This window comes from Pipistrellus hanaki, assembly GCF_964339955.1.
Source record: "Pipistrellus hanaki genome assembly, chromosome: 10".
In the NCBI taxonomy this organism is placed as follows: domain Eukaryota; kingdom Metazoa; phylum Chordata; class Mammalia; order Chiroptera; family Vespertilionidae; genus Pipistrellus; species Pipistrellus hanaki.
Window position 1 is genome coordinate 45,294,143 of NC_140512.1, and position 21,098 is coordinate 45,315,240.

At 45.8% G+C, this 21,098-nt stretch overlaps 2 protein-coding genes across 5 annotated transcripts; both read right to left on the reverse strand.

Annotated features, from left to right (window-relative positions):
- Positions 1–374: 374 nt before the first annotated feature.
- CASP2 (caspase 2) lies at positions 375–17,164 on the reverse strand. Of its 3 annotated transcripts, none has more exons than XM_084896542.1 (11): positions 16,944–17,164; positions 13,480–13,630; positions 13,023–13,190; positions 12,793–12,874; positions 12,136–12,230; positions 11,714–11,890; positions 6,580–6,708; positions 6,355–6,445; positions 2,891–3,040; positions 2,604–2,713; positions 375–2,453 (listed from the first exon to the last, which is right to left on the reverse strand). In XM_084896542.1, exons 1-11 carry the CDS (start codon positions 17,015–17,017, stop codon positions 2,322–2,324), a joined length of 1,359 nt encoding a protein of 452 aa, XP_084752668.1. In that variant the 5' UTR covers positions 17,018–17,164; the 3' UTR covers positions 375–2,321. The 3 variants fall into 3 exon arrangements, with proteins under 3 accessions (XP_084752668.1, XP_084752667.1, XP_084752669.1); XM_084896541.1 differs by having other exon boundaries at positions 13,002–13,190; positions 16,944–17,121; XM_084896543.1 differs by lacking the exons at positions 375–2,453; positions 2,604–2,713 and adding an exon at positions 6,210–6,270 and having other exon boundaries at positions 2,909–3,040; positions 16,944–17,122.
- A 227-nt stretch (positions 17,165–17,391) lies between these two features.
- TMEM139 (transmembrane protein 139) lies at positions 17,392–21,098 on the reverse strand. 2 transcript variants are annotated; one of them, XM_084896559.1, is made up of 3 exons: positions 20,957–21,098; positions 19,778–20,027; positions 17,392–19,255 (listed from the first exon to the last, which is right to left on the reverse strand). In XM_084896559.1, the coding sequence occupies exons 2-3, from the start codon at positions 20,008–20,010 to the stop codon at positions 18,841–18,843; spliced, it is 648 nt and encodes a 215-aa protein (XP_084752685.1). In that variant the 5' UTR covers positions 20,011–20,027; positions 20,957–21,098; the 3' UTR covers positions 17,392–18,840. The 2 variants fall into 2 exon arrangements, with proteins under 2 accessions (XP_084752685.1, XP_084752684.1); XM_084896558.1 differs by having other exon boundaries at positions 17,398–19,255; positions 20,556–20,959.

The following is a 21,098-nucleotide window of genomic DNA, read 5'->3' on the forward strand; positions in this document are numbered from 1 at the left end:
ATAAAATATATATATATTTTAAAAACTGGCAGAGCCTGGTCAGTGTGGCTCAGTAGTTGAGTGTTGAGCTACGAAGTCAGGAGATCCCAATCAGGGCACATGCCTGGGTTGCGGGCTGAATCCCCAGTAAGGGGTGGGGGCGTGTAGGGGGCAGCTGAGCAATGATTCTCATTAATGTAGCTACTTCTCTTTCTTCTCCTTTCCTCTCTGAAATAAATTTTAAAAATATATTGAAAAACTTAAAAATTTAAAAAAATTGGCAGCAAAATAAGAAGGGGTATGCCTTGTGAGGTAGTGAGGGATGCTGTAAGGGGCTAAGAAAAATATGCGTGCATCGTAAGATTGTCTGCAGACACAGAGACATAAGACACATATCAGTAATAAATATAAGCATTTATTTGGCACCTGATGGCAATGCAAAATGTGGCAGTGGGAAGTGAAAGGTTTATCACCCAAATATTTCCATACAATACTGACCCAGGGGTAGGGAGGGCTTGGAGGTCTCTGAACCACCTGGCTCACAGAGCGAACATTTATTGAGCACCTGAACTATGATACAGGCCGAGCAATGTGCCAGGCCCCATGGGAGATGTTAGAGAAGTTGTCTCAATGTGACATGTCTTCAGGGGATAATACCAGTGAATAAAACAAAACACACGAAAACACACCAAACTGTGTATATTGTCAAAAGGTAGGATTCTAGGTAGGATTGCTGCCTTCAACATTTACTGAAGCCCTAACATGTGCCAGGCACTGGGTACATATTGATGAACAAAAAAGGTTTTGCCCTCATGGAGCTTCTAGTAGAGACAGAATGAACAAGGGAAGCAAGTAAATATCATAGGCTAGGAAAAGTGCAATGAGGAATTAAACAGGCACAGGAATAAACATAGAAGATCATTTAGAGACAAAATGGCCTGAGAAAGCCTCCACAAGAAAGTGGGATTTAAGCTGACATTTGAAGAATAAACCACCCAATCAAGTGATGAGGAATGGCACTCAGTAGACCCCCAGAGAGCTTTTTTCATGACAGGAAAGAGCTCAGAATGTTTGAAACTGAGGAAGCCATTGGGTTACTGCTTAGAGAAAAAGCAGCACTTAGTAAGGTTCAAGGGGAAGGCGGGGCCTGGAGGTCACGGTAAGGAGTTGGATTTTACTTGAGGCGTAATGAGAAACCAAAGGGTTCCAAGCGGGGGAGTGACATGATCAAGATTTATATTTAAAAACCAATCTGTTATATAGATATTAGATTGTAGCACTAAGAATGGAAGTCAGAGAGGCCTTAGGAACAGGAAAGTCTCCTGTAAGCACAGATAGGGACGGCTCTGAGGGTAAACAAACATGGATAGCCATCTAGCAAAGGCCTCCCTGGAACAGAGAGACTTAGGGGGACAAGGAAATAGGCCATATAATATCCAAGGGGATTTACAGAAACAGAAAGCAGGAACGAGGAACTACATCGCATCCTTCAGCAGCCAATTAAGCAGTATTTTAGACCAATTTGGAGGCAGCAGTAACCAGGATCTCACGAACAGGGGAGAAGCAGGAAGCAGGGAGAGAACAACTAGAAAGGGAGACGATAAGGTGACAGATTAGAGGATGAGGAAGCATCCCACCCTCACCTGACCCTGCGGGCACTGCCAGGCTCATTCCAGTGAAAGTTCAGAGAAAAGACCTTCTGGATGTCCCTGCATAAAGATCAGTGAGATCCAGATGCAAGGCATCCGACCCCGAGCCTCTGCTGACAGCTCGGGTTCCTTGAGTCCAGAGGAGCCACAGGTGGCACTGTCCTTCCTGCGGTGGCCTTGCTGCATGGGAGGAATGCACAGGCTGGTCCACACACACACAGCAGCAGCGTGTGCCTCCAGTCCTGTTTGTCCTCCCAAAGCCACATGGGAAATGCCTATATTCAATGAGGACTCTCACTCTGGGATATGAAAGGGGGGAGATGACCTCCGAGACATCTTAACTAACATAACAAAAGCAATGACCACAATGCTACCTACAAAAGCCCAGGACAGGAAGTGAGCATACACTTTGAGGGGACCTGCATGCCTTTCCCCATAAAGCCCCTGTGCTTACACACACCTTTCACCAAGCTCCTCTACGGCAGCCAAACATTGCTGGTAACCAGTCCAGCCAGGGCCAGCCCAGGAAGAGAGCCTCACAGAGGGGGAACCAGCCTACGGGCGGGCTCAATGTCAAGAATGGCAGGCTGTGAAACCAGCCTGAAGCTCCCAGTCCCTGAGAGGGAAGGACAGAAACCGCGATCCTGCAGAAGCCCCAGCACACCATCTGTGGCCTGGTGCCGGGCGGGGGCGTCACGTGGGCGGGTGTCCGGGGAACAGATAGAGGTGCCGGCACAGGGTGCTACAGTACTCCGACATCTCCTTGCACCGGTGGAACTCCGTGCCGGGGGCATAGCCTTCGCGCTCCTTGATAAGTCCGTTCACCTGGAAAGGCAAAAACCAAGGGTCCAAAGTCTGAGAATCTGGTGTTTTCACAGGAAGGGTGGAGACTGCTGCGGTGACTGGGCAAAGAGAGAAGGAGGGGACAACACCCCGGAGGGCAAAAGGTTCGCAGAGCCGGGCTGAGCGACTTACTTTGACAAGCATGTCGGCCACGTGCATGTCACAAGCCCTCTCCGAGAAGATCTGAGTGAGGGCCTCGACGTACCAGGAACCCCGTTTGGTGTTACGCATGGCGGCAGTCCCTACAACCAGGACAAAAGTCACCACAGTGTGCTGGTCATGAGATATCCTTACATAGCTGGACATCCCAAACTAGGGGTCCATGCCACGTTGTACCCGCCCCCATCAGAGCTGCACATGAAAAAGTGCAAGTCTATAGGAGAGTGTAATCGTTTGGACTGTCCTAGAATTCACAATACCTCTGAGGCAGGCATAGCCACATATCATGTCCGAGCGAGTGGGCAGCCGCATCTTCAGCAATTCCTGTCTATCCGCATCGCCCTCCTCACACTCAGGGGACAGGGCGGGACCCTTTCCATCTTGCTGGTCAACCCCACGATCTGTTTCATCTGTAGGAAGGCAGACAGCGTGGACAAGGATGTTATTTCCTCTCATCTTTCTTGGGCCCGTCATAGACAAGCCCAAGTTCCTCACAACCTTGACCGGGAAACGTTGGCAGAGGAAGAGCCATTTCCAGCTGCAGCCTCCAACCTAGGGCTGATGAATTAAATGCAAAAAAAACCCCATTGCTCCCGATCCTCTCCCGGCATGCATCCATTACCCTGGGAGATGCCCAAACACATGGTCTGAGCTGTCCATTCTGTGCAAGACGGGGAAAGTGCTGAGTCACATACCCTGGTAAACAGAACTAAAACCGCCTCTGTCCATGATTCACTTGTTCACTGAACAATGCATCTGAGTCATGGTGCTTTTTATTGCGAACACAATAGAATATTAATAACTTAACATAGTGTTTTGTCACCATCTCCTATTTATTTATATTAAAAAAAAAAGTTACATCATTTTGACATATGTACATATGTGGTTTATGTTTTTGTTGTTCATTTACCACAAGTAAAGGTAAGGAATTATCTTTCTTTTTAATTTTTTTTTTTTACTGTTTCACTTCATTACTGCTGTGTGTGTGCTCCATGTGAGTGATGTAGGTACTTATGTAGGTGGGTTCCGACTTCCAGCGAAAATAGTGTTACCTCGCACTGTAGGAACGGATCTCCAACATAATCCGAGGACCTACCGTATATTCAAAAATTTTCGCAGTAGTTTCTCAACCTATCGTGAGCACATGCCCCGCCTCTTGACTGAGGCCTTACCTATTCCCAGACATAGTCTTACTTGATGTTGTTTCATTCTGGGGATGTGAGGGGGTGTGTTGGTAGGAAAGAGAGACAGAGAAGACACACAACTCATCACACAAGATAAAAGTATGCTTTTTCACAACATTGCCTGCTCCACGCAACATTCAAGAGAGCCTAAAAAGAAAGAGAAGCTTGAAGAAATGGGGGGGGAAAACCAAGACTCATTGATCCAATAAAGATTTATTGTGCAACTGCCATGTGCCAGTCACTGTTTTTGCTTTAAGCTCTAGAGAGACAGTGAAGAAAAAGTCTCTGCCCTCACAGACTACGGAGAAAGTGGTAATTAAAAAAAAAGTTATTATTTTTATTGATTTCAGAGAAAAAGATGGGGAGAGAGATAGAAACATCGATGAGAGAGAATCACTAATCAGCTGCCTCCTGCATACCCCCTCTACTGGAGATTGAGCCTGCAACCAAGGCATGTGCCCTACCCGGGAATTGAACCCTAACCTCTAGGTTCATATGCTCAACCAGAGCCACACTGGCCAGGTGAGGGTGATATTTTTTATAGACATTGACCATATTAACTAAATACAGAAGACAGGTGAGCTCAAGTTTAAGTATTTAATTATAGAGAAGATTCAGATTCAGAGCCATTTCTCCCTATCCAAATGCACAGTGTGTGTATATCTCTGAATATATTATAGAAGAAAATGATCATGAATGTCTTTCATTTTATTTTGCTGTTGATATACCTCCTGAAGGAACTAGGCCAAGCTGAATGTGTCCCTCAAGAAAAAGGAAACTCCTTTCCTACCTTCAGGCCTCAGGTCTGTTAATAAACGTTACTAGTTCTTTCTTTCCAATATCCCCATATTTGTTTTCCACATTATCGCTAGAGTCTCTATCCATTCATTCACTATTTATTAAGTGCTACCATACATCAATCAGGCAATGCTCTGGGCCTAGGAAAACAGCAAGTGAATAAAAACCTAAATTCCTGCCTCACATACTCTTTTCTTAGTGCAGATTCCTGCCATGGTGATAGTCCAGGGGAAAAAATCATCACATAATTTCTTACTTAAGCTCCCAAAGCTTCATACTATTATCTGCTAAAACCACAAATCTCAATCGTGACTAAAGGTTTATAAGTAGCTGGCTCTACCTCATGTGGCCACATCTCACTATTTACTTACAGACGCTCAGTTTTTAAATTACATCCGGGCATTTGTCTGACTCAGCACATCATTTCTTTCGGGGGAGAGGGTGGTGGAGGAGCTCCTTTTAATCTTGCTGTGCTTGTCATATTATTACCAACCCCCTCCTTCTCCCCTCCCCCCAGGCCCTTTCTCCTGACTCCATATCCCCTGAATTTCTTCAAACTAAGCTGGCCTAAAATGACCTACCCCTTACAACTTGCATCTTCATATGTTTGGTATCTCACCAATTTCACCCCTGGCCTTTAACTACTCAAAACTACTTCAGGTATATTGCTGTATTTTCCAAGTAATTAGCAGGCACTTTGGAGAGCCCACATTTTCCTTTGCTTTTGTGACACTACCTAGTGTAGTCCTAGTCATGTTGTAGGACCTTAATAAATGATATATTCTTCGTTGATATGAGAATAAAAACATTATTAGTCATTTACATGTACTGAATGTACAACAGATAAAAATGATTATTTGAATATTTGGACCAAGTGACCTTCAAACCAACCTATAAGCCCTTCGAAAGCACTCATTATGTTACAACAGCCACAGCTGGCAGTGTTGGTGGATTTACTAGGAGCCAGGCTCTGGGCTAAGCAGGCCCTTCCTATGCTCTATTTCATTTACTCCTCATAACAGCTCTATGATATAGGCCTGATGATGCTCCACACTTTATATCAAGGAAACGAAGACAGATGGGCCTCAGTGGTAGAGGCAGAATTTGATTGCAGTTAGTGTTTTGTTATTACTGGTTTCCTCCCAGTAAGCAAGCCCGAATGTCCGCTGAGCCTAGTCCGAGTCCTGGGGTAGAACTGCATGCGAGAAAGAAGAGGGAGGGGAGCAGCTCAGGAGAAGGAAGCTGGGGCTGACCTGGTACCTGCTGTCCTGCATGGCACAGGGTGGATGAAGCAGGGAGGCAAGGATGGCAGGGTAGGTGAAAAGTCGAGAAAAAGGAGAAAGTGGAAAAGGGGACAAGAGATGGAGGAAGAAAAAGAGGAAGGGATAAAGTGAGAGGGACAGGAAGAAGAGACAGGAAATCCTTAACCGGAAGAAGTTAACAAAAAAAGCACATCAGGTTACTGGTAAGCATAGAAAAAAGTCCGAGTCCTCAGAAAAGAGTCTTGAGAACAGGCATGGCGATGCAGAGAGCTGACCGACCTGAGAGCCATGGGCTGCCCAGGTCCCAGCACACCCCATGCATCGGGGACACTTACAGAGCAAGAGAGGCGGTGGCAGCAGTGAACAGAAGGAGGTGCCCAAGGGATCCAATAGCACCTGAGAGGAGCAAACAGGAAAGTGAGAGCTGGGGGGAGGCTGCCCAGGAGCCGCCACCCCGGTGCTCGTCCTGCAGGCACTCACCTCCTCGGCAGGCCTGGATGAAGAACATTTTCGGCTTGTTCTGTAAGCTTGGGCAGTTGGCATTGTCAAAGAGCCGAAACACCTCCTGCAGCTGGTGGAAAGGAAGAAGGGAGAAGGGAGGGTAAGTGGACAGTGGGACCTTCTGAGTCTTATACACACAGCAGCAGCCAGCACAGGCTGAAGGTGACAGAGGTGACCCAGCACCATCCACAGGACTGTACGCACCTGAAGCACCTTGCCGTCCACACCATAGACGCCGCCCTCCACGCCATGAGAGAGGAGGGCCACAATGCAGGAGTCAGTGACTCGGTGAGCAGACAACTGGGCAAAATTCTGGAGTTTCTCTTGCATTTCCTAAAAGAAACACACCTGTTAGTATTGTTCACTATAGTCAGCACCAATATAAGCTTTTTAAAAATATATTTTATTGATTTTTTACAGAGAGGAAGAGAGAGGGATAGAGTTAGGAACATCGATGAGAGAGAATCATCCATTAGCTGCCTCTTGCACACCCCCTACTGGGGATGTGCCTGCAACCAAGGTACATGCCCTTGACCGGAATCGAACCTGGGACCTTTCAGTCTGCAGATCAATGCTCTATCCACTGAGCCAAACCGGTTTCGGCCAATATAAGCTTTTCAATGGTGTCTGGAACCTTAAGTTATTAGAAGATAGAGTGATTTATGTCGTCAATGATAAGTAAAGTCAGAGACCCATTGAGAGGCTAGAAAAAGCATGGATTGACTAGAAAATGCATGACTTCAAAGAATTCTGAATATAATGGCACAAAATTCACAGACTGAGATATGCTAAGAACTCCTGGTTAAAGCACATCACTAATGAAGCTAATCAAGAGTTAGTTAACTTTATCTACCACCCCCCACCCCCATCACCCACCAGATTTCTTTTGAGCAAATACTGTTGTACATTAGTATTTGCTCAAAAGAATGAGTATCACCTACGGGGTCACAAGGGAATAAACTGCTCCGTGACAAAGGGCTTAACAGGACCATGATCTAGAGAACAACAGTGATGCTTTCTATCTGAGATCTGAATTGCCCAGAGACAGTAATGATATCTGTATAAAACATCTTGTTCAGGAAGGAGCATGCTGTCTGGAAAATTCTGACAGGGTCATGATTAAAAGCATAGGCCACAGGATCAGACAGACAGACCGAAGTTTGACCCCTGGATTCAAAACTGGTACAAGTTCTTAAGTCCCTAAAGACTCTAAGCCCATTCTGTAAGGAAAAAAAAGGACTTACAGCTATGTCTGGCACATCCTGCAAAGGCCTGCCATTATTATTATTATGTGTATGTCTAATTATAAGGGTAACAATATTATCTCCCACCTCCCCAAAACACCCCTATTACTAATTAACATTGTATTCCAATTTAAGAATCTTGCTTTATTGCCTGTGACCTGGGAATTTGTGAGAAGTGCAAAGTCTTGGGCCCCAGCAACTGTTTTAACAAGCCCTCGGGTGATCTGACATGCAAAGTTTGAGAACTACCAATCTATTTGTTTGCAATACAGTTGACCCTGGAACAATGCAGTGGGTAGGGGCGCTTTGACACCCACAAAGTAAAAAATCCATATATACTTCTGACTCCCCAAAAAGTTAACTAGTTGTCTTTCAGTATCTGTGGGGGATTGCTTCCATGACTCCCCATAGATAACAAAATCTCAGATGCTCAAGTCCCTTATAATAAAATGGCGCAGAACAAGGCATACAGTCAGCCCTTCACATCTTTAGATTTCCAACAGTGGGTTGAAAATACTGTTTTCCATCTGAGGTTGGTTAAATCTGCGAATGAGAAACCTGGGGATATATAGTCTGCATGTAAGTGGACCTGTGCAGTTTAAACCTGTGTTGTTCAAGGGCCAACTATACTTCTGTTGCACATAATTGAGACTTCATTATACAAGACTTGTAAGTCTGCAACATAACTGGAAATGGAGAAATTGGCTCTGTTGAAAAGTATGTATATTTTCTGGGCAAGTAGAAGCCAACTGTAATATTGGAAATCTTAAGGTAATAAAAGATATCCAAAATAGACGTGTTTCAAGAATATATACTAACCCCAAGAGAATACGTAAGTATGAATGCTCCTTTCGAGATAACCGTAACAATTTAGCAACTAGTAGTTGAAGTTAAGTTTCTTTGTGGAAGGGAATAAAAAGACAAGCATTTTGAACTTCAGCGAGATTATTAGGTCAGTAAACAGATGACAAGTAAGTCCAAAGTAAGAACACAAACTTTGTAACTGAATTGGTACGACTAAACCTTTCAATAAATGGAGATGAGTCATTGGGGAAATGATCTGCAGCTTTATTTCAAATAAAATGACATAAAATTCTCTAAAGAGTAGTTTTGCCTTTATTTTTGGCTGGGGATGGGGAAAACAGAAGAGAATAATCTGTAAACCATCTGAAATTATATGCAAAATTTTGTAGATAGCTTCATTTTCCTGGAATGACCCACTGCTTGTCCCTACACTATCAAAGCAGTCTTCGACCCAACTGCAAGTTAAAAACCAATACCATATAGCAAAAGAAAATTTGCCACTTGAAATGGGTTATTTCTTTATACATGATAAATTGTAATTCTAGAACTAGCAGCCTCATGAGGGAGATGCAATGAGACTACTTTGATGCCAAAAAGAAATGAAACCAACACAAGCAGCGAAAGACCAGTGAGTGCTCCCGCACTGTCAAGAAAAAGAGGATTCCCTAAGACTACTAACTATTTCCAATTTTTAAACAGAAAATAAAAAGGTTGTAATAGAAGGCAAAGAAGAGGGGATTTTAATTTTTTGGATTCTGTTTCTTTGCTCGCCAAATAATTATATAACAACAGTTGAGTTGCTTGTGAGGTCCTTCCAGGAAGAAAGTATTCAGTGCAGGAGTGCAGTGCACCAAATTCTCTCCCCCACTGCGCCTACCTGATCATACTGCATCTGAGCGTTTGGCCACTGCCAGAAACCGGTTCTGCAATGTCCTCCTCTGGTCTCTGAATCTCTAGAGCTGAGGATTAGGCTACAAGGAGGGCTATCTCCCAGAGGTCAGCCCTAAGCCTTTTGCTCTTGTTACTCTTTCTCATTATTTTTCCTACATACGTAATACCCAAATTTACATCTTTGGTCCCGACGTCCTTTGAGGCCCTCGATTCCTCACTTAATTTTTCCATCTCCCTTTATATGCAGTCCTTCAATCACCAAGCAATGGAAGTACAACCATGCCATTACACTGTTTTCACATATATTCTTTCCCTTTTGGTCCACTAGACCAGCGGTCACCTCACTGGTGGTCCGTGAGGTCTGATAGGTTGGTGATTACCACGCTAGACATTACGATTTTAACTCCAGAATGGGTTTCCTGCCATTAGCCTCTACTCCATTCTTTGCAATGGTGTCATATTAATCTTTCTGAATCATCACGTGAATAATGCATCACTTTCTACTCAAGAATTACTAACGATGTTCTAATGTCAAAACAAGGACGTCTAATTCCTTTGGGAAGACATCCAAGGCCCTGTGCATTCTGGTCCCTTTATCTTCAATCTTATTTCTGGCACTCTTTTGCCCTAGGCATTTGGTTCACCTGCTAGGTCCCTAACATCACACATACATTTCCTGTCCACACGCTATTCTCCCTGCCTAGGGTCCTTTCACCACTTCTCTCTCCTTGGAAACTTCTATCCTTCAAGGCCAGTTCTAGTCTCCACTGATCCTTCAGACGATATCTACCCAGGCAATTGTTTCTTCCTCTTAACTACTGTAGAAGAAACTGTCTCAAATTTTGCTTGGTCCTTGGAAATATACGAGGCATGCTTCCTTTTTTGCTGCTGTCAAGACTTTGTCATCTAACTGAGGTCCCCAGAACTCAGGGTCCACACTTTTAAATCTCTGGTACCTCACAGCCTGCCCATTCTAAGGTACTCAAAATTTGATGTTACTGCAATTGCAGTTACAGAACAACGAAACCAGAGAACGAGAATCCAGTAGGTCCTTGTGTCTGCATCAGGTTTAACATAAACAGGAATGGTGTTTATGAAATGTGCTCATAGAACCACACATTGTTCTGACTGTCTCTGAAAACAACAGTACACAGCTGACTTGGTGACTCACAGTTGTATGTTTCACTATCATGCATGGAAGATTCCCACCGACTGCACACAATATGGAAAACCAGGACATCATAAATTCCTAGTAAAAGGAACAACCAGAGCAGAACCCGTCAGGAAGCATAGAAAGCATTCCTCTTGCTAAGACTTTCTAACAGGATTCCCTCTGTAGGAATGATGACCTCTCAGGAAAGCAGATGACCTACTTGAATACTAGATGACTAAAGCAGCTGCTCGGCCACCGCATGGAGCACGGGTGGCCTTACTTCTCTGCAAGAGCTGTTACTGGAAAGCTGGCAAGAACAGCATGCAAAGGAGAGCACCTGAGAACCTACTGGTGAAACTGGCCTTACAGCAAATACATCATTTTCCTCACAGAAGCAAGACAGCCGAGAGAGAGAAACAGAGACCGCAGACAATGTTGAAGGCAAAACAGAGACCCGTGCCTCAAAAGATCAAAGTGAATCTCCCAGAAACTTTAATTTTACCACTGACATTCCAAAAGGCAAGTTCAGGAAAGCACTACTATTCTGGAATCGAAAGTGAAGAATATTATTAATTCACCAATTGGCTATTACAATTTCAAATCAGAAATAGCCAAAGGTAGTTAAGTTGGAAGTGTAGCTGGTTAACTGAGGTTGATGAGGAATAATTCATAATGATGCTAATAATGTGCAGGCACCTAGTCCAGAAGTAATTTACCCCAAGATCTGCCTTGTGGCCACCCAACTCTTAAACACAAGGAATTTTCCTATATGTTAACTCATTAAACTGCCACAAAACAACATTTACTAGGGCAATTTTATTGAACTCTCATTTGCAACAATTTTATCTGTCAAAGTAATCTTTACAACAATAACTAGACTCCTGTTATGATTAACCAAGAAATAAATGTCCCGTATAGCCTTGGCTTAGAAATATCCTTCTGAGCTGGTTGGGTGACTCTCAGTGTCTCCTCACTCCCTGAGTGACGGGGAATTAATTTGCTGAGCATGAAAAAACAAGAGCCCAACTGTGGACTTTTACTACTCAGCAGGGAGAGCACGGCCTTATGAGAAATCAGCACTGAAGTAGCTGGCTGACCCTAGTTCTCTTTTAAAATAAAAACTAGATTGCAAGGTGAGAGGCAGGAAAGAGTGAGCCAAAGGTAAAGAATAAAGTAACTAGTAAGACACAGCCCAGCAAGCAGAGAAGCAGCAGGGGTTTCTGGCCCCAAATGCTGCGTCTGGTACCTGTGCAGTCTGATCAAGTAGAACATGGACAGTATAGCCCAGGAGCTTGAAGAGGGTGACTAGATTTCTGTGGTCCACATCCCCTCCGGAGCGGGAGTCCAGGTCCTTCTCTCCAGTGAAGTGCACGTTGCTCAGGACCAGTGCCAGGCCACGCGGCCGAGACTGCAACCTATAGGCCTGGGGAGGGGACACCAATTAGACCCAGAGCTTCCTGAGGACAGACACTGCGCCTCCCCAACTAGGTGACACATTTCAAGAAAACACCGACATCATACTCTTCTGAACCCCACCGAAATATGCCCACCAGCCAAGACTTTCTGACTAATCAATAGGGAGAGAATGTGTACACAAACTAAGTTCACATGCCCAGAAAGGGCACCTCATTTCCCAACTCTTTCCTTGTGCCATTTTGCCAGACTCACCAGCTGGTGGTGTGTCCGATAGAATTCAGGAGTGCAAGGCTTCACCTGAAGGCAGGGTGGGCCATCTCTGTTGTCCAGGGAGTGTTTCACAGTATCTGTTGCACAGAAAGCCAAAAGCTAGCACGCAACCTATGCATCAGTCCTAGTACTTTGTAACTTAAGGCACCCCTTGAACCGGGGATTTAATAAGTATTGGTCTTGCACATTCCCCTAAATTTGTAAGATCCATGAGGTCAGAGACCTGTTTACTTAGCCTAAGTAGAATTGGGCACTCAAGTCACCAAATAACTGAATTGGATATATGATAAAAGCCTTGTTTAATCACAAAGCATCTCAATCAGCAGGCTAGTGGCTGATGATGTCTTTCCTCATTCTACAATACCTCAGCTTCATAGACGAGACAGGCCAACCATATGCAGGAATTTCCTACCTATACAAGTTGCTCCAAGGGCCAATTACCATAAAAACATCATCTGTGATGGAAGGGAAATAGGATAACCAGTACCCCACCTAAACTGCCCGGCTAGTCCCGAACAAATTTACCGAGGAAACTGTCCCCAATATGAATGAAAAGTTATTACTCCAGGGCAAAGTCAGATACCAGTTAAGAAAAGGGAAGCCAATTTGTGGGACCCATTTTACCCCATCAATTCTCACCTGCAGAAAGGCGGAGCCGCTTGTGAGGAGGATAGGACTCACACACCGGGAAAGACAGACTCAAGTCGTGGTCACGGCTCAACTGTAAGAAATCAGAAGCCCCATGCAAGGTCTCAGGGAGATGGTCTAGTCCCAATAAAACAAAGATCTAGTCTCCCCACCCTGTGTCATAAATTCCTTACCCACCAAACTAACCCTTCTCAACCCACCGCGTGTCTAGGGCTCCATACCGGTGAGAGTACTTGCTGAAGACCAGAGAGGGTTGAGAGTAACAGGTCCTCCAGGTGACCCTGCTTGGTTTCCCTCAGGGCCTCACAGAAGGCATCAAAAGCATGGGGACCCCTCTTGGGAAGCAAGTTGAGGAGTTCCACATTCTGGTTGAAACTGCCCACTTTGGCCTACAATACAAGAATAAAACATGAAATCTAAACATATCTAGCTATAATTCCTTTTTTCCAGATGAGCTCCCTAAAAATGTCCATCTCAAGAATTCTTTTCACAGAAAAAACAATATGGGTGAAGCCCTTCCTATTATTCCTGAATTATATACCTTTTCTCTTCAATGCTTTAGGGTAGAAGGGCATTTTCAATTCCTTAATAGGGCACCACACCCTTTTTACACTTATCATGCTCTGTTCCTACTTCTACAACCAATTTACTTGGTTTTTCTCTTTCGCCTCCAGATACCTGAATGTGCTCCCTCATTTCGAAGGTGATGATGTCTTGTTCCAGGAGATGTTCTAACAGTTCACTCAGCAACAGCTGTTTGGCCAGCAGCACTCGGTTCTTTTTCAGAGCTTCCTGATGGTCCGGATGCATGCCACACACTCCCAATATCCTACAGATAAAAGGCAGAGAGAAAGGCTGTCAATACAGAAGATATAGCCCAGAAGAGTGGAGTGGAAGAGGTGTGGGCAGGAAGAACAAAAGGAACAGAACTTACAATAACCAAGGTTAATTTTATCGAATCTCATTAAAATCAAGGAAGTATTGAGCAAAAACATGTTGAGCATAAGGAAATGATGTAATTCTTTATGGAATATGTTCAACTGAGAGCATTGTCTGAGATAAATGGTCATTTAGGGGAGGGAAAAAGCTATCTTATAAAAAATACACACAAGCACACATGTATTCATGAGAAGGAATGTTCCTCAAACAGACCAATTTCAATTAAAACAATTATCTCAAAAAACACTTCACACATTATTTATCTAGGCTGCTGAAAGTGATAACCAACGGCCAGCTCTAATGGAAAGTAAATGAGACAACATACAAACACACTCTATCTAGTCTAAGTATACAAATTATAACTATGGCTTTTCAAACTTTAAGTTCCTGTGACAAAATGTGACTAGAAATTATCACAATCCTGTAAAGACTGGATAAGTAGAAAGTATGACAGGAACTTATAGTAGATAAATACCAATGATGGACACAATCACCATAATTTGAGATCACTTAAAGAGTTAAAGCACATAAAGGCTAAATTATTTTTGTAATTTAGTTTACTAGGGATATCTTTATTTCAAGGATTCCTTAAGTTTTGCTATTGGTTTGGAAAGAGATCAGTTTCTGTTTCTGAATTAAAAGAATCCCATTTAACTGTGTATTATCTACGTGCTTAGTTTATGTAAATCTAGAGCACGCCAGCCTGCTTAGTCAGTTTCCAAATATATGATAGTAGAAAGAGCCTGATGGCAGTGAGAAAGGGATATGGTAATCGCTTCAGTTTATAATTTAAAACCCTATTTAAAGATCCATCTCAAAGATGCTACAATGTGCTTCTTTGAATCAGGGAAATTCCATGCATTTGTAGAATGTACTTGGCTTAAGTCTAGGTGAAAGATTTGTAGCTACAGAAGAAAAAAGCATAGTCTTGGAAGAGCCGAGAGAGATCCAAGAAGATAGCACGTGGGATCCCAAGGCACAGGAAGTGGTCAGGAACACATTTCCAGGGTTGGAAGCAGCCAACCTATGTTACTATTTGGGTTTAAAATAGTAGTGATGTTTTAAATTCCACTTAAACTTCTTGTTTCTTGAAAGACTCCTATTACCCCAAACTTTCAGTAAAAACCTGCTACAACACAATCTACAGAAATCAAAACTATTTAATAATCACATAAAAAAGCAATAAAAAAGATAAAACTCAGATAAAAATAAGTGTAATGAGGCCAACCTCAAAGTAGAGCCATTTGTAAAAGGCTTTGCCATACTCGTTTTAATATGTGCCTATTGCTGTTAAATTTTGATGGAGATAAAACTAAAGCAGCCCTGGCCGGTATGGCTCAGTAGGTTGGGCGTTGCCCCAGGCATTGAAAGTTTGCTGGTTTAATTCCCAGTGAGGGCACATGCCTAGATTGTGGGCTCATCCTCGGTAGGAGACATGCAGGAGGCAGCCTATTGATGTTTCCCTCTCACATCGATGTTTTTCTCTATTGATGTATCCTTCTCATGTAATGATTCTCTCTCTCCTTTCCTCTCTCTAAAGTAGTAGTAATAATAATAATAATAATAATAATAAACTAAAAGAAACAAAATAAATATTTCCTCCCATGACACCATTCTCTCCAGGTCCTCTCTATGCCCACCATATTCCTCCAGAGGACCTTGGGCCTACCCTTAAATGTTGATAGTAAGAATCTCTGAAAGAAGCTGTCCCTAGTCTGTCTCATCCATACTCATAATTCAATAATTGATTCCCAGTTCTTAACCCTTTCAAGTTCCATACTTGAATTTTCAGTAAAAAACTTCCTTGGGTTTAATCTGAAGCATCATCTGCTTTCTTTCTTTCTTTCTTTCTTTCTTTCTTTCTTTCTTTCTTTCTTTTTTTAATATATTTTATTGAGTTTTTACAGAGAGGAAGAGAGAGGGATAGAAAGCCAGAAACATCAATGAGAGAGAAACATTGATCAGCTGCCTCTTGCACACCCCCTACCGGGGATGTGCCCGCAACCAAGGTACATGCCCTTGAACTGAATCGAACCCGGGACCCTTCAGTCCGCAGGCCAAGGCTCTATCCACTGAGCCAAACCGGTTTTGGCTTTTCTTTCTTTCTTCTTCTTCTTCTTTTTTTTTTTTTTTTTATAAACTTCACTCACATATATTTTCCCACTGATTTTTAGAGAGAGTGGAAAGAAGGGGTAGAGAGAAAGAGAGAGAAACATAGATGTGAGAGACACACATCATTGGTAGCTTCCCACACGTGTCCGGATGCGGGGCGGGATCCAGCTAGCAACCAAGATAAGTGCCCTTGACCAGAAACAACACACCCTTTCGTCTGAGCGGCGACGCTCTAGCCACTGAGAAAGCGGCCAGGGCAGCACCATCTGTTTTCCACACACCTGCTCCTTTCTGTATTCCATATTATGCCGTGAATCTCAAAGGTGGACTTTCCAAAGGTAACCACCATCCTAGAACTTTAGGACACATCTGGAAGGGGAGGAAGAGATAGACAAAAGGACAAAGAGATTCCTTCAGTCTTGACCCAGTGTCCTCCATCAAGTTTCAGTTCCGAAGTCTTCAATTAATCTGCTGGGTCTGGACCAGGAGGCACTTACATGTTATCCTGTGTGATGTCTGCCATTAAATGCTCTAACTGGGGCAGAGATGGAGACACACACGGGGAGCCTCGGGAATCTCCTTGTCCTTTCAAAGTGCTCTCACCCTTGCAAAGCCTGGGCTGACTGCTTCGAAAATCTGGTCATTGTACCCAAAGCAATACGGGTCATGATGTATTCAATCCAAATCAAATGCACATTAGGCGGTATCAGGAGGTCTGCATGTCTCATCGGTTAAGGGGATAGAGTCGAGTTCCTCAGAAGCATAACAGGGGAAAGACTCAGAACGATTTAAAGATGGAGAGTCTTTCAGAGAAGCAGAGATTTGGCAGGGATGGAAAGAGCTCCCTTGTTCAAAGCCCACCTCTCCCCCGCCTGGGGTTGGATGAATCCAGGCTGTGCAGGGAGGACGTGGCCGGAAAGAGGCCCGCGCGCTCCTGGGGGGCGCAGCCAGGCTTCCCACTCCGGGCGGGGAGCTCGGACGAGGCTCCTTAGGGGTCCACGGTGGGGAGAGGCGCCAGGGCCACAGGCTTGAGCCGCGCGATCCCCTTTCCTGGGCCCCACTAAGGACCCCTGGAATGTCCTCGCACTCACCTGCGTCCCCTGTCAGCGGCCATCAGCCCGTTTAGGGCGAGGGCGGGCCGGGAGCCCGCGATCGGCGTCGCCATTTCTCGCTTTTCCCGGGCTGTGCACGCACCGCCCACGATCCAAACAAATCGAAAGCCTCCGAGCCCTCGGCATCCCTCTCCCGACGGGCGGCCCACAACGCGCCTGCGCCCTGCCTCTCCTGGCCCCGCCCCTCGGCGAGGCCGCCCCGCCCCGCCCGTCCCTGGTTGCGCGCGCAGGCGGTGGACGCGCTGTCCAATGGCGTGAGCGCGCGCCCTGGGCGGAAAAGGAAGGGTCGGGCTTAGAGCGAGGATCCGCCCCGCCGTACGTGGGGATGCGATTGGTCGCGGGTTCCCGCGGAAATCAAGGCTCCTTTTTCCTCCACCCCGCCCACTACGCCCGCCTGGCCTATGGCAAGAACTTGACAGAGACGGGTGTGGCCGGACTTTGTACTTTATTGAAATGGTGGGGAGCGGTAAGGAAGCGGGGGACGCTAGGAGGCACCAGACGGGTTCCTGCTCAGTGACTGGAGGCCTCTGTGGGAGCGCACTGAAGAGGAGGATAGGTCATCGGTGGTTGAGCAACTCCCAGCGCATGATTCCAGAGTCTGACACAGGGCCAAATAAGCCAGGAGTTTGACATGCGTGTTCCAAACAATCTAGCGGTTGAGTAGGGATGTGAGGAAGCAGGGCCGGGGCTGATGTAAAAAACCCTAGCAGTGAGAGTGCAGGGGTGAGGCTGAAGCGATGAGAGTTGGTGCCATTGATTCCAGCCTTCACATTGGATGATACAAGGCTATCCATCCTTAGATACTCTGCCACCTCTGCCAAGAAGCTCCCACTTTGTCCACCTCTCCACCCATTCTCAGAATGGGAAGACCCTAACCACAGGACAGTGCTACTCCACTGCATCCCAGTAGGATGGGGACCCCTCATTGGGCACTGCTCTCTAGCCCTTGGGCCGGAACTGCTTCCTGCCTGGAGCAGGGGTTAGTTATCACAGCTTTGACTAGTCTTGTGCCTCCAGGAGGCTGGGCACATTCCTGATCACTCTCAGCCCACCCTGTCTGCAGCCACAACTGGTCCCCCACTCTGTCTACCATCCCTCACTGAGACAGACGGAGAGATGTGCAGATGGCCCGGCTACCTTGTTTTGAGAACATTATAGGCTTTTGGACCAGAAGATCAGAGTTCAAACTATTTTTATGCTGTTTACTAGCACTGTGCTCCTGTGCAAATAATCAAACTTCTGTGACCCTTGGAATCCTCATTTTTCAAATGAGGGTGATTTTACCTTACCAGGCTGGGAAGTCTAGGTGATCTAACAGAGGCAAAGCACCCAGAGCAGAGGCAATGTAACTGTCACTCAAATGTTGCTTCTTTTCTTTCTTCTCCAGATTCTCTGGATCACTGTCTCATCTCACCCTCAACCTAACTCTTAAAATAACGATTATGGGTTAGGTTTCTGAATGTCGCCTAAAAAATTCAAACTGTACCACCTGCATCTCAACTGAGAAGGGCTTACCATAGCCCAACTCCCCTCTGGGTTAAAATCTCCATTGTTGGCCGAGACCGGTTTGGCTCAGTGGATAGAGCGTCGGCCTGCGGACTGAAAGGTCCCGGGTTCGATTCCGGGCAAGGGCATGTACCTTGGTTGTGGGCACATCCCCAGTAGGGGGTGTGCAAGAGGCAGCTGGTCGATGTTTCTCTCTCATCGACATTTCTAACTCTCTATCCCTCTCAATTCCTCTCTGTGTAAAATCAATAAAATATATATATTTAAAATCCCCATTGTTGATAATCCAGTTCCCAGCAGGCACTGGGAAAAGTGGTCAAATGAATAAGAGGGTCTGGTGCAGAGATATGATATATCCTGGGACAGTCTGTTAGGGGGGTGTCCAGTTGTCTTCATAAAAAACGTTGTCATCATCAGGGTGACTGAAGCTGACATCATAGTCAGGCGGTGGAGTGAGAGGCTCCAATCTGGGGAGCGGCTCCAATTTGGGGAGCATGTCCAAGCTCTGCAGATCAGGAGCAGTGGACACAACTCGTGGTCCCCGAAGCCGGAGGCTGATAGGAGCTCTTCCAGCACTTCCTGGGGCCATAGACCCCTCTGAGCCCACTCGCCTTTCCACTCTGGCTCTCCTGGGCCCCTCTGGATGGCCAGGCTGTCCCTCCACGAGTCCTGGGGAGATTACCACACTGCTGTAGGGAGGTGGTTGATCCAATTCTTGAGGGCGGCACTGTGATTCCAACACCACAGCCTCTTCATAGGGTGGCACCTCAAAGGCTTCATTGTCCCTGACGCAGGAGAAATAAGGTCATTGGTGTATTACTGAAAGGAGCCCTTTTCTATCCTCTACCAACAAAAGACCCTTCCATAGCCTCTGACCCCTCCTCTCACTGATACCAGAGAGAGAGGTGGAAAGCAGTGCCCGTATGTCTGAGAGGCTAGAGAGACACAGGGAGAATGGGCACAGTGCAGCGATTTTTCAACCGGTGTGCTCCAAGAATTTATAACATGCAATACCTGACTACTTAGTCAAGGGCACTGACCTTCCCCCTTAGGCTGTCTAAAAGAATGACAGTAGCCATCACAACAATAGCTGTATGGTGGGAAAGAGTCAAGATTACATCTATTACATTTGTCAGATAGGCCAAAAAAAAAAAATGTGTATATATATATATATATATATATATATATATATATATATATGTTTTTTTGGTGTGCTGCAGAATTTTAGTAATTAGTTTGTGTGTGCCACGAGATGGAAAATCACTGGCACGGTATATTCCTTCAATCCTGCCTACCTCTCGACTCACCGAGCATTGCCTGAGGGCCCTGGGCTGTCCGGCTGCATTGATTGGAACACCCATTCCAGAAAACAGGCCAGCAGGCAGGCAAACATGAAGAAGCCGCCCAAGGTCAGAAAGAAATAAGCAACAGGGAGGATGTTCGGCTGCAGGCCCAGCAAAGCCAGCCCCAGGAAGAAGGAGGCACAGCACAGGTAGAGAAGTGGCTTCTCCAGGTTCCCCCACAACTGGCTCGGCAACATGGCCCCTCCCCAGGCTCCTGCAAAAAGATACACAGCTGTCGTGTCTCAACCAGCAACTGGCATCATGGCTGGGACAGATTCCAAAGTAAGCATATCAGACACCTTTTGGGGGTTTCAGGCTCTTCAATCTCTAATCAAATAAATGGCCAAAATAGATGATCATCAGTATCCTCTCCAGCCGATAATTTTCTATAGGTTCACTGGATCAGGGCCCCAGGGTATCAGGATGTGTGGAATAAGCCAGGACCCCTGCCCAAGAGTTCTGATTCTCAGCCATCAAGCCAGTTTACTGTGTCATGGCCCTGCCCCCCTTCCTTTTTCCTTCTTCCCCGGATTCTCCCGATTCTATCATTCCACATCAGGATCCAGTCCTGGGAGGGCCCTGGGGCCTTGGGGTTCACTGGCATCTCTGGAACCCAGATGATGGGGCTGGCCCTGCCCTTTTTCTATTTCTGTTTGCACTGGACCTCCATTCCCTAGCTGCCCAGTTAGGGGCCTCAGCAAGACCCTGTTGGGGTGAGTAGGGAGTAGGGGGTGCCACTTACCTGGTGTCTGACCCCACCTTCACATTTCCTCCAGTCAGTCCATGCTCCGTGGGAGGTAGAAAATGCACATAGACACAACTTAGCCACAGGGCCACAGCTACATGAGAATCTTACAAAGGCCTAGGGCCATGGGCAGAAGCCAGATAACCTCTGCTCTCTCTACACCACATCCACCCGGGTCCTCCACCCTCTCCTGGCTCTAAGTCAGTAAGCTCACATTTCTAGTTTCCTGCCTGCAGTTAACAGGAGCTGGGAGGCAACCATGTCAGGAGTTCCCTGAACTTTGCACAACAAGGACTCACAGACTCTGCAAAGGGGCCAGGCCCCTTCCTTACACCCCTGCCCCAATCCCATGACCCTCCCGCCACCTGTCACCCGTCACCCGCCTTAGGAATTCTTACCTCACCAGTCTGGAACAGACTCCAAAGAAAGTAGCTTGTGGGGGAAGTGGGAGGCAGGGAGGAGGTGGAGCCCACTGGCCCCACCCTCTTTTCTGCCCCAGTCTCAGAGTTCCAGCCCAGGCTTCATTTTCCTCCCTTTCTC